At 31.4% G+C, this 22099-nt stretch overlaps 1 protein-coding gene across 1 annotated transcript in view; it reads left to right on the top strand.

The window, feature by feature from the left end:
- Positions 1 to 2226: 2226 nt before the first annotated feature.
- The window catches only part of LOC148599040 (DNA mismatch repair protein Msh6-like), a 36548-nt gene continuing 16675 nt past the window's right edge, over positions 2227 to 22099 (top strand). The window contains exons 1-21 of the mRNA XM_088560527.1: positions 2227 to 2512; positions 3928 to 4096; positions 4772 to 4965; positions 5655 to 5731; positions 6021 to 6141; positions 6991 to 7103; positions 8372 to 8518; positions 8776 to 8858; positions 9547 to 9634; positions 10807 to 10866; positions 12698 to 12772; positions 13567 to 13702; positions 14819 to 14961; positions 15525 to 15593; positions 16478 to 16549; positions 17045 to 17249; positions 17598 to 17667; positions 18226 to 18349; positions 18747 to 18855; positions 19864 to 20026; positions 21019 to 21096. Of these exons, the coding sequence (XP_088416653.1) occupies positions 2281 to 2512; positions 3928 to 4096; positions 4772 to 4965; positions 5655 to 5731; positions 6021 to 6141; positions 6991 to 7103; positions 8372 to 8518; positions 8776 to 8858; positions 9547 to 9634; positions 10807 to 10866; positions 12698 to 12772; positions 13567 to 13702; positions 14819 to 14961; positions 15525 to 15593; positions 16478 to 16549; positions 17045 to 17249; positions 17598 to 17667; positions 18226 to 18349; positions 18747 to 18855; positions 19864 to 20026; positions 21019 to 21096 (2528 nt within the window). The 5' untranslated portion in view covers positions 2227 to 2280. The remainder of the gene's footprint in view (positions 2513 to 3927; positions 4097 to 4771; positions 4966 to 5654; positions 5732 to 6020; positions 6142 to 6990; positions 7104 to 8371; positions 8519 to 8775; positions 8859 to 9546; positions 9635 to 10806; positions 10867 to 12697; positions 12773 to 13566; positions 13703 to 14818; positions 14962 to 15524; positions 15594 to 16477; positions 16550 to 17044; positions 17250 to 17597; positions 17668 to 18225; positions 18350 to 18746; positions 18856 to 19863; positions 20027 to 21018; positions 21097 to 22099) is intronic.

Below are 22099 nucleotides of genomic sequence, written 5' to 3'. Positions count from 1 at the left end.
ACTTCTGTAATGATGACTTCAATTCTTGTAGCAACATAACCCTGTTTCAGAAGCCTATTTGATAGAGTTCTAGCGCGATACAAAAAGTCTGCGTAGTTTCTGCAAGCTCTGGCATAACGTATGAGTTGTGATATGGACACTCCATACGCAGTTGCTGAAGGGATGTTGCCACAGATAAAAGGAAGTTTGACAATTTTGAATGAAAAGTCATCACGTTTGTCGTAAAGTTTGGTCAATAGTTTTCCTTTAACATCGATTTTTAAGTGTAGGTCAAGATGTGTGGCTGACTTCACATTGTCTGTAGTATCCTTTATCTCAAGTTTTTTTGGGGTAGATGCGATGTATGAAATCCCCGAAATTAGGATTGTTTAAAGATAATACGTCATCTATATAACGGAAACTGAGCTTAAAGGATCTAGTCAAAAGGGTGAAAAGGGTGAAAAATAACGTAATTTGCAAAGATTTGAGTTTGAAAATGGTATGTTTTTATCAAAAGTTTAAGATGTATATTATCTATTTCTTTGACGTTATATGCTATTTTTATTTTTAAAAAAATATTTTAAATCATTCTTAAAGAATGCAGATATGTCAGGATTGCAGATCATTCTAAATTCCGATAGATTTGTATATTTACGCATATCAGCCAATCGGATTAATTAAGTTATGACATTCATCCACGCGCCAGTCAACAAGGTGTTAATCACTGATTTATGGTGGCAGGTGGGCTTCCACCGGCACGTGGGTCGTAAAATTGTTAATTGAGGTAGTTATGATATTAATTACCTAAAAGAAGCCACTCACCCTTTGACCTCACAAACAAGAGTTTTTGTAGCTATAATTGTTGTAACATTCAGAATCAAACACACTGATTGTTTTGATGTAAAAAATAAAAATAATATTGGCCGTAATCATTTTTTTAGCATCATAATTTATTAAGCCATTCAAAAAGAATGGCCTATATTGCAAAGAAATAAAAAAGGAATTTATTCCTTTAGAACCTCAACCAGACGATTCTAATTTATTTGTGTTAAGCGTTACTACGCATCCCTGAAAAGGGATAAGCAATACAAGAAGAGAATAGTTGGTTTGAGAAAATGCCTGGCCATTCAAATGACAAAATGTCTAAAGCAGTTGCAAAAAAATACCTGCTGTGGCGGAAAGGGTGTTAAAACATCAAGCAATGTTATAACGTCTACTGATGGGCCAGAAGAAACGCATAAGGTCGGCAAAAACATACTCAGTTAAGAAGCAAAAGCTTCAATAGTACGAGAAAATGGATGTGCCAATACAACTCCTGCGCCCTTCAACACAGTCAGTAAATTTTGTATATATGTTTATATATATGTAAATATCAATAAAAATGAAATAAATAAATAAATAAATAAATAAGCGCATAACAAAAGAAAAATATACAAAATTTAGAAAATTCATAAATAATATTGTTTTGTTTTGTTTTGGTTTTTTTGTTGTTGTTTTATGCCTATTCCACTATTCCAAATTGGCAAAGCGCTCCAGATGAGAGTAACAAAAATAAAATAAAAATTATAGAACACAAGTTACTTCAATATCTAAATTCAAAAATTGAACAAATTACAAATTTACAAAACAAAGAAAATCCGAAGAAATAATTTAGTCCTTTAAATTTGCATTTAATTCCGCTATTTTTTGGCAAAGCGTTACAGATAAGAATTCAATAGTCGAAACACGCGCCGCAAAATTATTCAACACGTTTATTTAATTTTAAACAAAACAAAAATAAATAATAAAAAAAAAAAAACACAACAATCATTTTTGTACTTTGGTTAACTTTAAGCATGTGTATAACGCTCAAACCACAATAAACTACAACATCGGAAATTTTGATATATACAGATGGGTAACTTTACAATTAAAGTCACAAAATTTATTTAGCTCAAAGAATCATTTCCTTTTCATTCTTTTGTCACTAACTTTTGTATTTTAAACCAAATTCATATCAATTATGCACGTACAAAAGTTCTTACAATCTTCTCCATTCTCAGTTCTCCAGTTAAAAAAGTTTTTTTTTTCATCCTTTTTTTATTGCAAATAAATATCGTCTATCTCCTCTTGTCGGTCTTTTTTTAGTTTCTTGTCGCTAATTCAAAGTTTCTTGTCGCTAATTCAAAGTTTCTTGTCGCTAATTCAAGTTTCTTGTCGCTTCTTGACGCTTCTTGTCGACAATTAGTGAGACCCGTACCAGATGGTAGCTTTTTTCCACCGGAAGTGTGAAAGCGCGGGAGTTGGAGATAAACAAACAGCATGGGACCTCCAAAAACAACCCCGTCTAAACCTGGTAACACCTTATTTTCCTATTTCACAAAGAGCCCCAGTGTTGCCAAAAGTACTACTCCTTCCAAAACGTCTGAGGAAATATTGTCACCGAAACGTTCGCCAAATCAGAAGGACAAAAGTTGCGTTAACGGCACACCAAAACAAGGGACCCCCAAACCGTCCGCTAAATCATCAAAGACGAAAGAGGAATTGGCTGCTGGTTTGTATTAATTTCATGAGATTGTTATAGTGTGATTTTTATAATTTTGTAAACGTTTGGTTCTCATCACCTGCACTGGTAGACATTGTTGTTTTATATTGAGAATATTGTGCCTAATAATACAAGCCGCCTTCATGTTCGTTAAAATTGGACATGGCTGCTCATTCATGGACAGGGAGTCTCTACAGGCTAATTGTTCATATATCCAGTTTGAGTTAATAACACACAGAAGCCATTTACTTTAGTATTGTGAAAATTGTGAGAAATTTATTTGATAAATATATATATACAAAATGTTACGAATACACTTGTAATAGAAACTGATGTAACAAATATTGAATAAAAATCATTCAAAATTAGTACAAAATACACATTTAACAAACTTGAAAGACTATTTTAAACAAAGTTTGCATATCCAGAAAGGTTGTTTTGGTACATGATTCAGTACATAAATGCTGCTATTCCAGACAGCAATCACAAGCTATATGTGTAGTAAGTCTTGGTCGGACAATTTCTCCATACATGTGAAACATGTCCATTCATGCTGATCCTTCGTAGAAACTAAAATTTTAAGAACATTCCATGCATTTTTTCAACGTGTTGGATATTTACATTTCCAAGGTTTTATTATCTATCTTTAAAACATCTGATTAAGGCAATTCATCAACTTTTGCACCAGTCACTATAACTTCTGTGACTTGTTTTGTGTCTGACCAACATAAAAACCGTCTGTTTTCAAGCACAGAGGCTTGCTCCCACTATCAAATGTGCAGTCAAACTAACATAACACGAATAGAAAATTGTTCAGTTTATTAGTTGTGAACACCTTTCACAATGCCATTTATAGTCGTATATTTGCAGATAAGTTCAACAATATTATCATACTTCCTTAAAGAATCAGGCATTTCTGTCATGTTTTTGATGCAAACGGGATGTTTGGATGATTAACCTGAAGAGGCTCTCTTTCCACAACCACGTGGTCGAGGAGCCACTGCCTTACAATTATTTATGTTGTAATGTTTCTGCCTCTTGTGGCCCCTGATTGGTCATTAAATTTATATTCTTGTATTCATGTAACTGGAAATTTTAGAATCGACATGTACATATATGTCAATTATTTATCTTCCATATTTGGAAATCTGGAGCTTTCCTTTTTGTTTAAAAAAAAACAAGTGTTAGATAGATAACCTCTAGTTTCACCACTGGTTATCTGTGACTCAATCATTAGCTTGAAATAGTTGTAATTCATCATATTGGCTACCTGCTTGTGTCCTAATAGCACCTGATATTGAAAAATGTTATGGAATTGTATAGAAATAATGTTTTGAAAAAGAGTTGATATATAAAATGTTCAGGCTAAGGAGAGACCGTAGTTGACTATCCATACAAATGTATATATTTCTATTTATTTCTAGAATATAAGCTTGGAGACTTGTTATGGTCTAAGTTAGAAGGCTATCCTTGGTGGCCAAGTTTAGTGTGTAATCATCCTACAGAAGATACTCATATTAAGGGAGGAAAAAATCCTCAAGTTCACGTACAGTTCTTTGATGACCCTGTATCAAGGTCTTGGGTCAAGGTCAAGTGAGTATAGTTTTCTTGACTTCTAATGAATGATACCCAAATTAATAAGAGTGCTACCAATAAAAGACAGTTTGTTCAACCTAATAATTTGTATCAGTATGAAACAGTATTAAATAGTTTTTATGGCATCTTTTCCTAATGCATTGAGTACAGTCTGATAAAGCAAACGATACACAACATCGTGTCAGTGGTCTAGTCTTAAGTGGTGGCATGTACTCCTCCATTCTGGAATTTTGTGAGTTCTATCTCCGGCTGACTTAGTTGTACTTGAGTATCCTTCCTTTGGTGTGCGCTGGCAATTTAACAATTTGGCTTAGAGTACAAGAAATATCTTCCATTGGATGTCAGACTACACATCTGTACTATCAGTCAATCAATTCATAATATACATGTAGCAAATTTGAATGCTTTATGTTAAAGAAAAAAAACAATTTAAATTTGCCTCAATTCGGACACTGTTTTTAAACAGGAAGTTCTGGTTGAGGCGTGTCTAATTAAAAAAAACGTATCGGACATTTGGTCTGGAAATCACGCAAATTGTACAGCACTAGCGGTTAAAAGTACTGGTCATGTCTGATGAATTTCGCCATGACTGTTGACCCAGCATGACAATTATTACAAACGTGGTCCATGAAAATTATGTTTATTTCACACTTGAAAACAATATATTTCTAGAAATGTGCGACCTTACATTGGATCAAGTGACAAAGAGTGCCAAAAGGGGGGAATGTTCTTCTCTATGAATATGCTGGTAAGAAAAGCTGGAGATCAGGCTAATGATGCCATGAAAATGGACACTGATGAACGTCTGAAACTTGTTGTTAATCTTCTTCCATCTGACAACGAGGATGATGAAATGGATTTTGATCGTAAGTTACTTATATAATAATGAATTAAATAATATATTTCTGTGTATTATTTCCCTTGTTGTGTGACTTGTCCACTGTTTGTTTCCTTTGGTATGTCATTTCTCTTTTTAACTTATCACTACTTTTTCTGATCTCTGGGCTTACTCTATCATATTTTTTTAAGCTTTTAATTCATTCAATAAATATTTTAGTAAGTAAGAATTTAAGTTATGATAACACATCTTTAGCTGAATAGTATACACTTAAAATTGTTTGCTTACACAGTAACAAAAAAAAATGTAGTTCGAAGAAAAGCCTAACATACATGAATAATTCCCTTTGTAAAAAAAATAAATACATTGTAATTCTCAAATTTAGATTTTCCTCACATGTCAGATTGTTACTAAACTAAAATTTTAACCAATCAGATTGTTTCAGATCTAAGTTTAGAGGAAATTCTCAAGTTGAGATTTTTTTGGGGGAAATCCTTATCAATACTTTAACCATTTGGCATTACTTTTTGACAATTTGAAGCATACATGTACATTTTGTATTTTAACATTATAAAATATTGCAAAATGATAGAAAAACTCTGGACAAATATAATAATATGCCCTTCATTATTTTTGTGAACACATTTTGAGTATGTGTATACATGTATGAGTGAAATAATGTCATAACTGCAGTGAAAATGCATAGAATGTTTTCAGCTGACATTTTTGATGCAGACATGGATGGTGATGAATCCAACAATAGCAAGGAAAATAAAGTATTTGAGAAAACAAAGGTAAAAAATGGAATTATGCTTTAAATGCTAAAAGTTTCTGTGATAGTACTATAACCAGTAGCCTTAATGATGTATAGCAATATTTTGTTGTAATTTCATTTCACAGTCAATTTCAACACTAACCACTTTAAATTTAAAATTTGCATGAAAATCTTTGGTATATTTTTCATTCATTGTACATCCATTCATTCTCACTCTTCAAATTGCATTGGTTTTTTGGTTTTTATCTCTCCATATTGGCTTCAGTAACTGGTGTTTTTTAATTGAGAAATGATTTTTTCCTCTTTAGAGTACCCCATCTAAGAAAACACCAAAGAAATCTCCACACAAAGGGAGAAAATCAGCTAGACAGCCTAAGCTAAAGAGGAGGAGAATTATTGAGAGTAAAAATAGTTCAGATGAAGATTCAGGTATGATATATTTGTTCATTAGCAGTGTTCACCCTAAGATTTACAGATAGCATCCTGCTAACTCCTGAATTTCATTATAGCATCTTGTATCTAAAATTTATAGCATAACATTTGTATTGGACCCCATGGGAAGTTCTTTTTGGATAGCATCCTGGTAGAAAATATAGCATTAGGGCAATATGATACTGATCAATTAATTTTTGCTACATTTAAATCAGATTAAATGTCTTCTTTCATAGTTGCACCATAGTGTTAAGGCATTTTTTATGTAACCAGTAGTCATAAATATACTAAGTTTGGAAATGTCACCTACAAGAGACAGTCAGTAGTAAGGTTGACCTAGGGGTAGAGGTCAAGGCAAATTGATTGTATGGTCAGGTGTATTCTTAAATTTATGACTACTACTTTGATGTTTTTCCTGATGATTTTTATCCAGAATGCAGCCGTTGCAATTCAACTAGAAACCATGTGTTTAAAGCAAAATGAAATGTAGTATGAAGCAATACCTTGATGGGTAGTAGTGTGTAAGCTTTTACTTTTGTCCTTGGATGAATGGCTCTGCTGCTTTCTCAGGGATCATAATCTTTTTAGCGAAAATTTGTTCAACCTTTCATATTGATATGATACTGAGTTTTACGTCAGAGTCTGATTTACTTCAAGTAAGAGGTTCGAATGTTTCTTAGGTCAAAGTTCAGCTCATTGACAAAGATTACTAATTTTTTCAGGTAATGAATCTTGACAGCAGTAGTGGTGTCATGTAATGTCCTTAGTATACAATTGCCTTTTGATGGTTCTTGGGTTAAAGGTCAGATCACTGGTAAATGTTGATAATTTGTCTTTTTTTTTTAGGTGATGAATTTAAGCCTGGGTCTGACAGCAGCAGTGATGAAGCCAGTAGTGGAGTGGATGAAGATGATGTCTCTGACATTGAACCAGAATCAGAAGCAGATTCTCCAATGAAGGTTTGTATTCAGCACTGACATTGAACCAGAATCAGAAGCAGATTCTCCAATGAAGGTTTACATTCAGCATGTTCAGCTTCTGTGTAAAGTTGATAGTAAGCCTGGATGGTTTGATAATTGAACTCATTGTGGTAATATAAGGAAGGTGAAACGTTAAATGCCTTGAAGAAACATAAATAGAAAAAACACCTTTCATATTTTCTGTCAGCCCTGATATAATACATTATTCTTATTAACTTTCAAAATTGTGAAATTTGATATGATATACAGTTTATTATTTTTGATATTACAAATTCATTTTTTAATATTACAAATTCATTTTTTAATATTACAAATTAGATTTCTAATATCACTTTTTAATATAAAAAATTCAATGAATTTGTAATAAAAAAAAACAGTTTTTGAATCTAAGAAATTGAATTTCTAATATTGGAAAATGGATTTGCCATATTCAGTTGCGATTTTTTAATATTAGAAAATCATTTTGTAATATTAAAAAATATGACTGATTTTCTAATATTACAAATTCATTTTCCAATATTACAAATTCATTTTCTAATATTACAAATTCAATTTGTAATATTGCAAAATGTGTGATATTTTATAATATTACTAAATTAGGAATTTGTAATATTACAAAATGAATTTCTAATACTAAAAAATCTTTTCTGATATTAAAAAAAATTATTTTGTAATATTAAAAATTCATTTTCTAATATTACAAAATATTGATTTTTGTCCACTGCTTTTTTGGCTTGCCATAAAAATATGGATTATCATGGTTTTTAATGTCTTTGGATCAAATTGATAAGCTGATTACATCATTATTTAAACAATTGGTTTCCATGTATTGACCATTCCTATCTCGGAAAAAAGCTTGGATTCCATTTGAATTTAATCATCAAAGCTAGCAAATGTTTTCTGAGATTGGTGTGGTTCTTAATTGCATTTACAGATATACCAAAATGAAACTGCCATGATGCTATTTATAAGCTCCCGATTATACATGCACAAACCTGATATTGATGTTTTTTTTTCTGTCCATATAAGTTGATAATACAACTGTAAACGCTTCCTTATAGACAAATTTATATTTACATCTTTGGTGTTTTTTATAGTTCCATGTTGAGTAATTTTGTAGTTAGTAAAATGTTTATGCCGTGTATAAATACATATTGTGCTATTAAAAGTCTGATTCAGATTATTGGTTTCTTTTACGGCTATTAATGTGATTTCATTGTTGAATATTTTTCATTTATTAATATAAGGGGCCAAACAGGAAGCGTAAAAGACCACCACCAAAACCAAAGAAGTTAGAAGATGTCAGCTCAACCCCTAACAGAAGTTTGTCGTTCACACCTAGTGTTGGTGACAAGACAAAGTCTAGATTGGCTGCATTTACTGCCTCTGATGCTGTAAGTTATTGAAATGGCTCATTTGCATATTTGTTTTGTCCGTGTGTCTGTCCAGTTTCATGTTATTTTTCTTTTTTCTGAAGATGGGTTCTTAACAAAGTGTTACTACAATAATTATACATCCACATGTATGTGCTACATTCTAGGATCCTTCTGTGTACAACAGTCTTATTGTATCTAATCTAAATGCAGCATAGAAAATATTTGACAGATTTGATACAGAACTGTTACTAATATTTATATGTGCTTCATTCTAGGGTCCATCAGTCAGTGGTTCGTCAGAACAAGAAGCAAATTTCCCTCACCTCAAGTTATCATTCCTTCAACCTGGAAAAATTCTGTAAGTTAACTTTTGTATTGTATGATGAGAAAATATTGGCATTTATTTTATGACTGTGATTTTGCCTTTTTTCCCAAACTGCCTTATATATTTTCATGAAAATTCTATAAGCACTGTATTACATAAGTATAGATTATTGCTTTTGTAAAAGTTTTGTATCATTTGCAGTTTTAAGTACAAGTCCACATAAAATTCAGACACTGCCAATGATAAAGTGATTCATGGTGAAGAAAAACCCACCAAACAAACCATGTTTTTTCAATCTACATATGCTATATTTTCACTTCACAATTGTCCTTTTCATAATCAGATCTGTACTTTTTGAGAAAATCATACTTTAATCTCCACTGAAATCAACCAAATCATACAAAATCAAGAAAGATAACTCAAACAAAATGGTAATTTCATATACAATCTATATAAATTTTATCTCAAAAGTGCAACATTATAAAATAAAATAAAAGTGAATGTGTCTGATTTTTATAAAGACTACTACTTAAAAACATTGCAATAATTTCCAAATACAAATAGTCAGATACTCACATTCATAGGTATGTTTTCATCCCTCAGGATATACTGATAACATTTTAAATTGAAAATACAAAAATATGTATGGATTAAGAAAAAAAGATGGTTTAAATGTTCTCCTTTTGACACCATTTATTTCAGTTCTTGTGTTTAATTACAGAGACATAAAAGGCAGATCAGAGAACGACCCAGATTATGACCCAAAGACACTGTCGATTCCAGACACATTCTTAAAGCAACAAACTCCTGTAAGTATTAAGTAGCACTCCAACTAAGAATCATGCTAAATGTAACTCATGGTTGGAAAGTCTACATATTTTTATTTTTGATATTTTGTTTTAAATGTTATAGTAAACATGAATTCATATGTGACTTTTCATAGAACCTTTCTTCTTAGGAGATAAATATTGTATAGAATGTACTGTAGAATTCAATATTAAGGGATATATTCTGTAAATGACACTAAAACACAATAGTAACTGCTGGATTTTAAATGCGGAATATCTCCTAAAAGCAGACAGATTTGAATGAATAATTATACTTTTCATTATATAGATCTATAAAGCAAGTATTGTCTTCAAAAATAAAGATAGTTTATGCAGAAAAATTTGTCCTTTTTACTCATAATTTTCTACATTCCATTCAAGAAATAACACATGGCACGCACTTTTAATTTTCGATACAGTTTTTTTCGAACGCAACTAAACTATCAGAACTTGGCCAATCGGGAAACAGAATTGCAATCAAGTGACTTGAGTTTCCATGGAAGAGCATCTTTTCAGGTCAAAGGATAAAGAGCGAAACTATACTGCCTGCGTCAGAAAAATAAAAATGTGTAGCTTTTTTTTCAGGGTGTATCACATATAACAGAATTTGCATGATTCTTACATAGACCACTTAATAATAATAGAACAAATTTGCAGTAGACTGCTAAATTTGAAGTTATTTGTCCTTCAGTAATTACAGGATAATTAATTTGTTAGTATGAATTTCATCAGTAAATGCTATATACATGTAGAGCAGTGATTTTATGAATGCACTATAACATTATAGCAATTTGTAATATTAAACTAATGTGTCTTACCTAATTACAACAGCACCTGTGTGTTCTTTTGGACGTTGTCTTTCAAGACTGAATAGATGGCAATTATAGGGTAAATTATGACCAGATGATCATTGTTAGGGCAGATTTCAGAGCTTATTAAATCACTCTGTTGCCTACTTAGCTTTGTATTCAAAATTTTTATCACTTTATTTCAAATTTGTTAAGATCACATGTATTCTTAGCAAAAGAAAAAATCAATGTGTTCCCTACTATCCTATTTATTATAACGTTCTTTAAAAATATTTTGAAATAGTCATTCCATATATATGTATATTTGCTGGCATGTGACCTAATTTATGACCTTATACATTTCAGGCAATGAGACAGTGGTGGGAAATGAAGGCTAGGTATTTTGACACCATACTATTTTTCAAGGTAAAGGGTTTGTCAATAAGTTCTTACACAACTGGGAAACCTTTGGTAACAAGTTTATAAACAGAAATATCTCTCTCTCTAGAAGTAATAAGGGTTATGAAATGTCTGGGATGGTTAATCAGTACATTTTATTTTACTCCACCACCCATATGATTTAAATGGTTTTTATTTGACAAGATATGTTTGCCAAAATATGCCCTAAGCATACAATTTTGAGTAAGTGCTGTCTAACTTATTTGTATATTTTCCGATAGAATTGCTTTGAAACATTTGTACTCTGGATAAGTGATATACAATGTACAATTTAGATATTATTATTTAGATTAATTTCATATTGATTGTTAATGTGGATCATATTTTACATTTAATGATTATTATGAATTCTATTGGTTCGGCTCAAAATTTAAAAGAACTATATTTCCAACTTCCTGTCCCATTATGCTTTTATGGGCCATAATTTTATCTGACCCTGCAACTGTTCTCTTTTATTTTTTGGTTTTAAGTCCCAATTATATGCCATACAAAAAGTTTGAATATCAGCAACATCCCATTGTATAACACTTAAGATTAACAAATATTATAATTGAAATCATTTAACTGATATGTTTTGATAATGAACTCATTTTCCTGCATGATGATACCATATTATCTGTATTACCTCGATGAAGTTTGTGAATTTAATTTGTAAATTCTCATCCTAAATTTTTTATATGTTTTGGGTTTTTTTTCCTGGAAGGTCAAATTTCCAAAATATTTATCATATCTGTATCCATCATGACACTGTTATTGACTTCTGGTCATATCAGAGTCTGAAATTCAGACTTAAAGTGGTTTATGTGATATGAACAGAATTGAACTATATTTGTGTTTATTGATTTAAGTGTTAGTTTTGTAAGAATCAGGCAAAATGGGAAAAATCAGAAACAAGCATGTCAAAACCCCATTGATCACTGAAGGATGCTTTCTCTATTAAGTTGAAAAGACCTCTATATCACTGGATTTGCTCAGACATTTTTACAATAGAATGTTAGAAAAATTGTGTTTTTGATAGAGTTATCTCCCCCTGAAATTAAATCTTGTCTTTTTTCCTTTATTCTGATTGTGCAAATAGAATAATTACACTTTCAAAACTGGGGGTTTTTTAATACTATTTTTCAACCCCTGCCAGATTCTTATAGAGACTGATAGGAGTAGAAAAGCAGAGGACACTCACCCTTTTAGTGGAGTCTGAGTTGTTTCTTTGTATGTATTATTTTAGCTACTTCATGTTCTTTGTTGTGTGTGTGTGTTGGTCATGTCTGGCCTTCATTCCTTGATTACATTCTTTTGATTTCTGCTAGAGTCTTGGTTCCCTTGATTACTGTTGATCCATGTATAATTGTAGTATGCATGTGCGGCATGAATGAGTGTTCATAATTTGGAGACACTAATTCTGCAGTTAACATAACTGCAGATGTATTTTATAAATTGGATTGTAATTAAATATTTGACAAGTAACAATGTTTTCTGTAACTATAGTCATTGAGAAACGAGGTAGTTAAACTATTGGTGGTAAAGTAAGAAAAGTTAAACAAAATGATTCTTAAGAAATAATCTTTTATCAAAAATGTGTTTATGTATTATTAATACATATTTTTAAGTATATTTTAAAGAAAATTTCTTCATTTTAGGTAATGTAGGCTTGGATATAAATCAGTTATGTTGTTGCAGGGGAGATAATCTGATTTTGTTTCTTTGTTTTTTTTTCAATTTTGATTTATGATGTAGAATTAGATTATGAATCCTTCATTGAAAAATGTAAACTTCAAATGTAAATATTTTTAATTTTCAGATGGGAAAGTTTTATGAATTATTCCACATGGATGCTGTAGTTGCTGTTAATGAGTTAGGAATTATTTACATGAAGGTAGTTAAAATACACATGTAATGATGTATATTAGGTACATTAAATTGTGACTTATTTAGACCGTCGATTTTTAGTGCTGCTGAATAAAAACTAAAATGAATATTCCTTTCAAAACTGCTGGCAGGGAGAGTACATTAATTACCATAAAGATAGCAATGAATTATTGAATGTATCCTGTAAGAAATTCGGAAATGAATTTTTGTATTTCCCTCTTGGACTTTCTCACACAAAATGTAACTTTTTTTTTCTTTCTTGTGACATAAATCTGATTTGACACCACAAAAAATTTGGAATGTGTTTCCTCTCTCACCAAAAAGAAATTGTAAACATGACAGTGGGGATATGTATCAAATGATATATTGAGGAACAAGTTCCACAAAATCATTAAACCTTAACAATATTCGGCTCTCATGATCATATTTTAGTTATACATTCTCTCCAGTTATCCTTCAAATTATTCAACCATTTTATAATTATTTTTTTTTATAAAGAAATCAAATATGCCAGGGGATCAACTTAGTAGTGGTCTGAGTTCTTGAACTCTCAGTTTCTGATTTGGGAACATTGAAATTTCATTTACCTAGATCCTGGACCTTCAACCCATTCCATTGACACTTTGTTGAGAAATTTCAGTTTTCTGTAAGTGAACAATTGATTTTAAACTTGGGGAAGTTTAGGACCTTCCACTCTTAAAAGGTACATGTATTTATATCGTATGTTTTAGATTTAATTGAAAAAATGCCAAGCAGTGTCTATGTAAAGGCGTTAAGTATTACTTAACATTTAATTTGCAGGGTGAACATGCCCATTCAGGATTTCCAGAAATTGCGTACAATCGTTACGCATCCACACTGATACAGAAAGGGCATAAAGTGGCGAGAATAGAACAAACGGAGACACCTGACATGATGAATGAAAGGGTTAAAAGTAGTAAGTCATCATAAATAAATGTTTAATGCCAGGTATATTTGGGTATACCGCTGTCCAGCCATACAAACATTGTAAATAATAAATAGGTTTTATTTAAAGTCGGCATGAAATAATTATAACATAATAATAAACATCGAGCTTTTGACTGATGTCGTATGATAACTCAAATATTTGATGGATTCTTATAACATTTGGTACAATGTTTGTTATATGGAAGGAATTTTCTTTGGTTTTTCATTGTTTTTTTGTTTTGTTTTCCCGATCTTGGACTTTAAAACCTAAAAAATCCTCTGCTATTATTTTGTGCAGTGCCTTACTCTTGTGACATATGGTCAGAGTTTGGGGAGAGGTCCTACAAATGTGAAAGATAATGATATTTGCAGAGGTGGATATTCCTTTTTTTTTTCTTAGATGAACATAACATTAGTTATTGTGGAAAAAAATTAACATTTACCATGTAATGCTTTTCTTAAATTTTCAGCTCACCTGGCTGAAGGCTATGTTAGCTATTGCCAGCACATGGCATCCGTTGTCATTAACAATTTTTCAAAACTCTTTTCCTCTGACACTATTTGACCAGTTACAACCAAACTTGGTATGAACGTTTCTTGGGGAATCCTGCCTAGACTTAATGTGGGGAATTTTGACATGTGGAAAAACATGGCCACTGTTACTAAAAATAGAACATTGGATGAGACAGAGGTTTTTTACCTATATCTTCTAAATCATTAATTTAGCCAAATTTTGTCGATGTAAATTTGTTAAGCATGATGAAATTAATTTCTGGTCAAAATTTCCTATCAATCTGTTTATCCATGGAGAAGTTATTGCCCTTTGTCAACATGTTATCTCAATTTTTAATGTGATTTCAATCAAAAATCTTCTCCTCTGTAATTATATGACCAATTAGAATCAAACTAAACTTGCTCTGAATATTTTGTAGGGTATTCTGCATGTGGGAATTTTTTATCTGACAAAAAATATGGCGACTGTTACTAAAAATAGAATAAAGGGGTCAATCAGAACTTTTCCTCATATACAAATGTGTCTCCAAAACTGTTAGGTTTAGTCAATATCTTTTAATTACTAATGGTTTGCTTAAAATTGAATTTGTAGTGTCTAGAATGGCTACAAAGTTTGACAAGGTTGTAAAGAGAGAAGTATGCAGGGTAACAACCAAAGGAACTCAGACATTTAGTTTCCTGGATGGGGATGCCACAGAGGCCAAGAGTAACTATCTGTTGGCCATTGCAGAGAAGGTAACTTAATAATTTAAAAATCACACTCTGTCTTCATAAAGTGTGAAGGCTTTTATGTCTTTTCTCACAATTTATTTGTGCAAAGCTGGATATACGCAGTATTTGTAATTTTTAGAAGTGCAAAATTTGCCATATCAAAATCCAGTGCATTGTTCTGAAATTCGAAGTACGCATTCAGCATGTATTGAAGTTATATATTACCAAGATGAAGTATTGTTTTGGCAATGTGTGGAAAAAAAATTGTTTTGGCAATGGGTGGAAAGAAAATTGTTTTGGCAGTGGGTGGAAAAAGAATTGTTTTGGAAATGGATGGAAAAATTATTGTTTTGGCAATGGATGGAAAAAGAATTGTTTTATTTTATTTAATTGTTTAATTGTTTTGGTATTTACTGTTAATATCATCTTCTTTATTGTGTCACATTAATTTCCAAGTATTAATATAAAATTCAATTTTTAAGATTTCAAAGGTTTTCAATGGTCTCTATTCACAATATGTATTTATAAAAACAAGAGTATTTTTTTCATTTTTACAAATGTGAAGAATAATGAATGTGATATTACAGGAGGAAAGTCAGGATGGCTGTAGTATTTATGGAGTATGCTTTGTGGATACTTCTATTGGCAAGTTCCATGTAAGTTGATTAGGTTCTAAGGTAATCAAGTTCCATGTAAGTTGATTAGGTTATTTTCTAAGGTAAGCAAGTTCCATGTAAGTTGATTAGGTTCTAAGGTAATCAAGTTCCATGTAAGTTGATTAGGTTATTTTCTAAGGTAAGCAAGTTCCATGTAAGTTGATTAGGTTATTTTCTAAGGTAAGCAAGTTCCATGTAAGTTGATTAGGTTATTTTCTAAGGTAAGCAAGTTCCATGTAAGTTGATTAGGTTATTTTCTAAGGTAAGCAAGTTCCATGTTAAGTTGATTAGGTTATTTTTTAAGGTAAGCAAGTTCCATGTTAAGTTGATTAGGTTATTTTCTAAGGTAAGCAAGTTCCATGTAAGTTGATTAGGTTATTTTCTAAGGTAAGCAAGTTCCATGTAAGTTGATTAGGTTATTTTCTAAGGTAAGCAAGTTCCATGTAAGTTGATTAGGTTATTTTCTAAGGTAAGCAAGTTCCATGTAAGTTGATTAGGTTATTTTCTAAGGTAAGCAAGTTCCATGTAAGTTGATTAGGTTATTTTCTAACGTAAGCAAGTTCCATGTTAAGTTTGAAATGTTCTTTAACTAGGTTGTCAAACATTCCCAATCTGACGCCTTGAATAAAAATTAAACAAAAAGTTCCCAGAGTGCACAGAAAAATACAGTAAGAAAGATAGAATCTTGTGTTTTCTTGATAAAAAAGACAAATTGTAAGTAATTATTTTGAAAAAAGGCAAGTGTAATTTGTAAATTTATTAAAGATTTTGTAATTGTAATTATATGTAATTAGTTACTTAAAAGTAATTGACTCCATGTCTGTTTATGTTTGATGTTATTTTTTGTTATAAATGAAACATTATTTCTTACATATTCTTTCTAGGTAGGACAATTTAATGATGACAGGTACTCTTCTAGACTCAGGACCCTAATTGCTCATTTCACACCTGCTCAGGTAAGTACATTGCTTTCATTAATGGTTTTATACATAAGAAAATGTGTGAAATGTGTTTTCATAATAGTTAGAAGTACTATAAGCTTGAACAAACAGTAATTTCAGTTTTTAGTTGCTTATTTTGGCTAACATATATTGGCTATCAATTTTGTATTGCTTTTGAAGGGATGAGATTCTTTGATGATGGTGTGAGAAATAGTTGTTTCTTCATACCCTCCCAAACACCTGTGAGAATATATGGTGATGGTTGTGTTCACCCATTCATTTGTCATATTTTGACCATTCGGTCTTTGGGTTAGGGAGTAGGGGTTATTTTTTTACTCATTTAGAATTTTCAACTGCATCCTAATTAGTTTTTTTTTCACTAATTGTAACTAGTCTTTCTAGTTAGAACAGGAAAAAATAGGAAAGATGGCAGATTTCTTAGATTTAAAAGCAGGTGTATATGTAATGTTACACATACTTGTTGTCATGTTGATGTACATGTTTTTAAAGGTAATGTTAGAACGAGGGAAATGCTCACAGAAAACCATTCAGCTGATTAATAACAACCTAATCTCTGTTATCAAAGAGTACCTTGCTCCTGGCACAGAATTCTGGGATAGTGGGAAGACATTAAAGCGTTTAGCCGAGGAAGATTATTTCAAAGACGAAGATGAGATGGTATGGCCTGAAACAATAAAGAAAATGATATCTGACAGTAAGTGTAAAGTAATGTGTTGTCTGTCTGTCTGCCAGTGGGCAGTTTAAAACATAGTTTCTGATTGCTGATTGAACTTTACCAACACTGATAGATTATTTAGTTACATTTATAGCAATCCTTGTTTTGTTTGTCAAAAGTTTTGAATTTGTGGATAGTCTTTGATTTTCTCAAATTCTAAAGTCCTTTGTAAACAAGTTAGATGATTAATTAGACTATCTTTACATTTTAGATTTAAAGTAGTATAAATATTTAAGTTTTGTGGTTTGATTCCATAGCAATATATTTAATTATAACGACACTGAAACATTAATAATTTCACAATATATTTTCTTCTTTCTTGACTAGCTGACAGCCTCGGTTTAACTGCTGCTGATGAATACAGTTTGGCTCTGAGAGCTCTGGGAGCAATCACCTGGTAATTATTACATAGCACAATAAGATTTTTCAACTTTGTCGTAATTAGTTCAAACAGTATAAAATTTCACAAGTTTAACTCTTAGTAAAAGAAGTGGTAATATTAGTCCCATTGTTGAAACTGATTTCAAAGGAAAGTGAATATTAAAGTTTTCTATGTTTCTTCTATTTAAAACTATATAATTCAATGCTTGTTTAAGTTCCTATAGATATCTCCTGTAGAAATTAGAAGCACAATCAATCAATCAATCAGAAGATTGGTAACTGCTTAATTTTGTATGTTTTTACTATATCCCCCTTCAATGATTGTATGGTATTTTAGCATCTCTTTGTCATTAGTTTATCTGAATTATCCACACTCCCAATGGACTGATTTTAAATTTAAAATTTTTTGTATGTAGCTTTATATATGATGAGGTATATGGTGTAAGCAGTGATATCAACTTCTTGTACGAGTGGGGTGTATCTAGCATGACAACGTGTGCTTCTTCATATTGAAATGCTATCCTGCATTACCAGGATCAATACTGACATTTTAAATGTATACTTTATCTTGTAGGTACTTGCAGTTCTGTTTGCTGGACAATGATTTATTATCTATGAAGAACTTTGAAGAGTACACTCCCTTGGATACTACTGATGTCAAACAGAAGTGTTGTGTTTTCACTGGGAAACAACATATGGTAGGTAACTACTATACAATATTATTTTAGGTCATTGGGATACAGAGTTATTTGTGTTGAGCTTTGTATTAATGCATATAGTAAGGATTACTGGTTAATACAGGGTTTGGTTAATACAGATTTAATGTTTTTCAATGTGAAGAATGTATCTTCCAGCTTTCAAGATAGAGTATTGCTTTCTTGAATAAAATATGTTAATTTATTTTACCTTATGCCAATAGTCTTTTGGAAGGATAGGTTAAAATTATTGCAAATTTCAGAGTTACATGTATAATTATAATAATGATGACTAATATTTGTATGCTATTTTGTGTTTGTGTTCAATGATGTAAAAAAAAAGCTGCAAAAATCAAGTTCTTATTACTCTCTTCATTTCATATTCCTAAATGATTCACAGATCTTAGATGGAGTTACCCTAGCCAACCTAGATGTAACAGAGAATTCTTCAACAGGTACCTTGGAAGGGACCCTTATACAGAGGCTGGATCAATGTTCTACACCTTTTGGTATGATTACTGATGATACATTTCTTGCTGTTTATATGTCTGTCTTCTGATACACTCAGACAAAGTTTTAAAGTCACTTCCATTTGAAGCCTCAAGCAAACAAATGTTAAGTGCTTTACAATTGTCAAAATGTTAGGATTATGCAGTTGGGTGCAAAAAATACATAATATTTACAAGTCATGTATGAAAGTGGAAATTGAAAAAAAAGATACCAAGGTCAGTTCTTCACCAACAAAGTGTCTCCTAACAAAAAAAATATTAACTGAACATTTTTTCTCAAAACTTAATCAGTCTGTCCTTGAAGGACACACAATAGGATTTCAGCTTGGCAGAGTTTATGAATGTTTTTTATTTGTTTAATGTCTTGGTATTTAATAGCCAATTAAAACATTCACGATTTTGATGTTTGTCCCGAAATGTTTATGTAATTGATTGTGTCGAGAAAGCTTTCGTTAAATTTGACTATTTTGATGAAATTACATAATTTTTGTTTTAGAGAATATAAGTTTTTATAAAAAGATAATGGCCTTCAATTTGCAGTGTTTTCTAATCATTTTTAATCATTATTTCACATGTATTCATACTTAAGTCTTGATTAAAAAAAACTATCTATGATTCATTTTGGCCAACTAAACTTAGATATTTGGAGATTACTTTGGCATAACCTTTAATTCTGTTGTCAAAGTATCATGTATTCAAAGTTATGTAAATTCTTACATGTGTAATTTTAGTTTCTATACAAATAGATGTATCAGATATTGATGAATATGGCATTTTCTGTGCCCCCCCCCAAAAAAAAAAAATAAAAAAAATACCCTATATAGTAAATGTCCTTCAAGGAAAGAGACCAAAATGTCTAAGGAATATGAAAATCCAAATTTACAAATGTATTAGACAGATTCTGTGGAAATGAGCATCAGAAAAAACATGAATCACTTATAGTATGTTTAAAAAACAGACTAAAAGCTAATGGCTGCTTCATACATAGTTTGTATTTTCTGTTCACAGGTAGAAGATTATTGAAGCAGTGGTTGTGTGCTCCTCTGTGTAACCCTGAAGCCATCAATGACAGACTGAATGCTGTAGAGGATCTTATGGAATCCCAGGATATAGTAGCAGAGGTCACAGATCTTATGAAGAAGATTCCTGACCTGGAAAGGATTCTAAATAGGTAGATAAGTCATTGTGGTGGTTTATAATGCAGTGTCACCTTCCCTTACAATTTTGGTGAAGGCTTACGATTTTTAAGGCAATCTTACACCTTTATGGTTGTTGAATTCCTCACAGTTTAGAAAATTTTCCTGTTTTCTGATTTCTTACCTGACTCCATAAATATTGTACCAATAGTCATTTCTGTTTTGAAAACAGTGAACAAAAATTATGTCCTAATGTAGTTGTGAAAAAATTGATGATGCTCTTGCCAAGAAAAAGCATAAAACAACATTGGTGGTACACCTTACTATTTTCTTAAGATAGGGTTAGGCAAGTCTGATATTGAGTGTCGTCAGTAAGATGATCATATTCTGGTGTAGTATATAATTTATTTGATTTAGTTTGATTTGTAACAAGCTTTCTGATTGCTTGGTTCTCTTTGAGGTAACAAGCTTATTTTGTATAACCTGGTATTGTACTGTGACATTGGTAATGTATATTGGTCAACAATACATAATTCAAATAATCCTGGAACAGAGTATCATCAGGAATTCAAATCGGTTCTCTGTGGACTGAATTCTATACAAAATTTAGTTATAAGTAACAATTTGAATTGTGTAACAGTTATAAAAAAAGACCTGGTTTGTGGCAGTTAAATACTGATATATGTGCAAACTGCTGAAAACCATGTTTAATATCTGAAAAAAAAATGGTTAGGTAAAAAATTCAATCATTCTTTAGTTATTGCTTAAAATGCTGGAAAGATGCATAGTTATGATATCCATGTCAATAAGATATTTGTGTGTACATTGATTGACTTCTTTGTTTTTGGTTCATTCATGATGTTGCCAAAATAGCTGGCTTGATAAGCCTATCCTATAAAAATACATGTACAAATGTATAAATGCATAAAACACTACTCTGCCATGTGATGAGGTTGTATATACATGTAATACATGTAAATGGATAGTGTAATTTTTGATTGTTTTTTTTTTTTTTTTTTTTTTTTAGAATTCACAGTCTAGGTTCCAGTAAGAGGAAGAACCATCCGGACAGTCGTGCTATCATGTTTGACGAGGCTAAATATAGGTCAGTCATTTTATTTGGTTTTAAGTTTTAAAACAGCATCAAGTTATACAGTCAAACCTCGGTAGCTCGAACTCCAAGGGACCATTGAAATGTGTTCGAGTTATCGGGAGTTCGAGAAATTGAAGTTCGTATATTTCCAGATTTTTTTCGTTGCCGGTCCGAGTTCAACTTTATCATTAGAAATTGCTACTTCCTACGAAGTTGTGTTAGTTCGTGGATCTTTTTCGTTCGCTTTTGCAAGATTATGTTGATTTGTGAACATTAAAAATGCTGTGCTCGCTTTCAAAAACATTCAGAGTTAGAGTTTCTTGGTCAATTATTTGTTTTCATCCGATTTTCTTTCATGCTTTTATCATATCGACTTCGGAACATTCTCGAACTTCAATCAGTGTTATGTTAAAGATCGAAACTACCTAATTAGTGATGACTTAAATTTTACCTGTAATTAACTAAAATGACACTGATTAATGATAGGGTTTCAGTTTTTCACACCTTTTATTACACAAGCAGACAAAATTGCTGACGAGTTCGAGTTAGTGAGGGTTATTCTCTAAGATTTATTACTGAATAGACCGACTGGTCAGTTCGAGTGTTCAAGAAATCGAAGTTCGAGAAATCCAAGGTTATTTATATTGATTATATAGGAGAAAATTTTGGTACTTTGGATTGTGTTCAAGAAATCCGGGGTGTTCGAGCCATCCGAGTTCGAGCGCTTGAAGATCGACTGTGGTTCATTATACCTGTACCTAGTTAACTTTTTTTCATGTTCCACAAAAATGATGATTAAGCCTTCACAGTTTTAGCTTTTGTATACATTATTAGAGGTTATACATGTACATGATGAAAGTATTCAAATCCATAATTTATACAGTCCAGAAATTTGAGGACTATAGTTTCCTCATGTTTTTAGCTCACCTGGCCAAAAGCCATGTGAGCTATTGCCATCACATGGCATCCATCGTCGTCCGTTGTTGTTAACAATTATATAAAACTCTTCTCTGAA

The sequence above is a fragment of the Perna viridis genome, chromosome 14 (genome assembly GCF_037379345.1).
Source record: "Perna viridis isolate PV_CMFRI_1.1 ecotype Kerala chromosome 14, ASM3737934v1, whole genome shotgun sequence".
NCBI lineage: Eukaryota > Metazoa > Mollusca > Bivalvia > Mytilida > Mytilidae > Perna > Perna viridis.
Note: the sequence above shows the minus strand (reverse complement) of the source record. Positions and strands in the feature narration are given on the sequence as shown.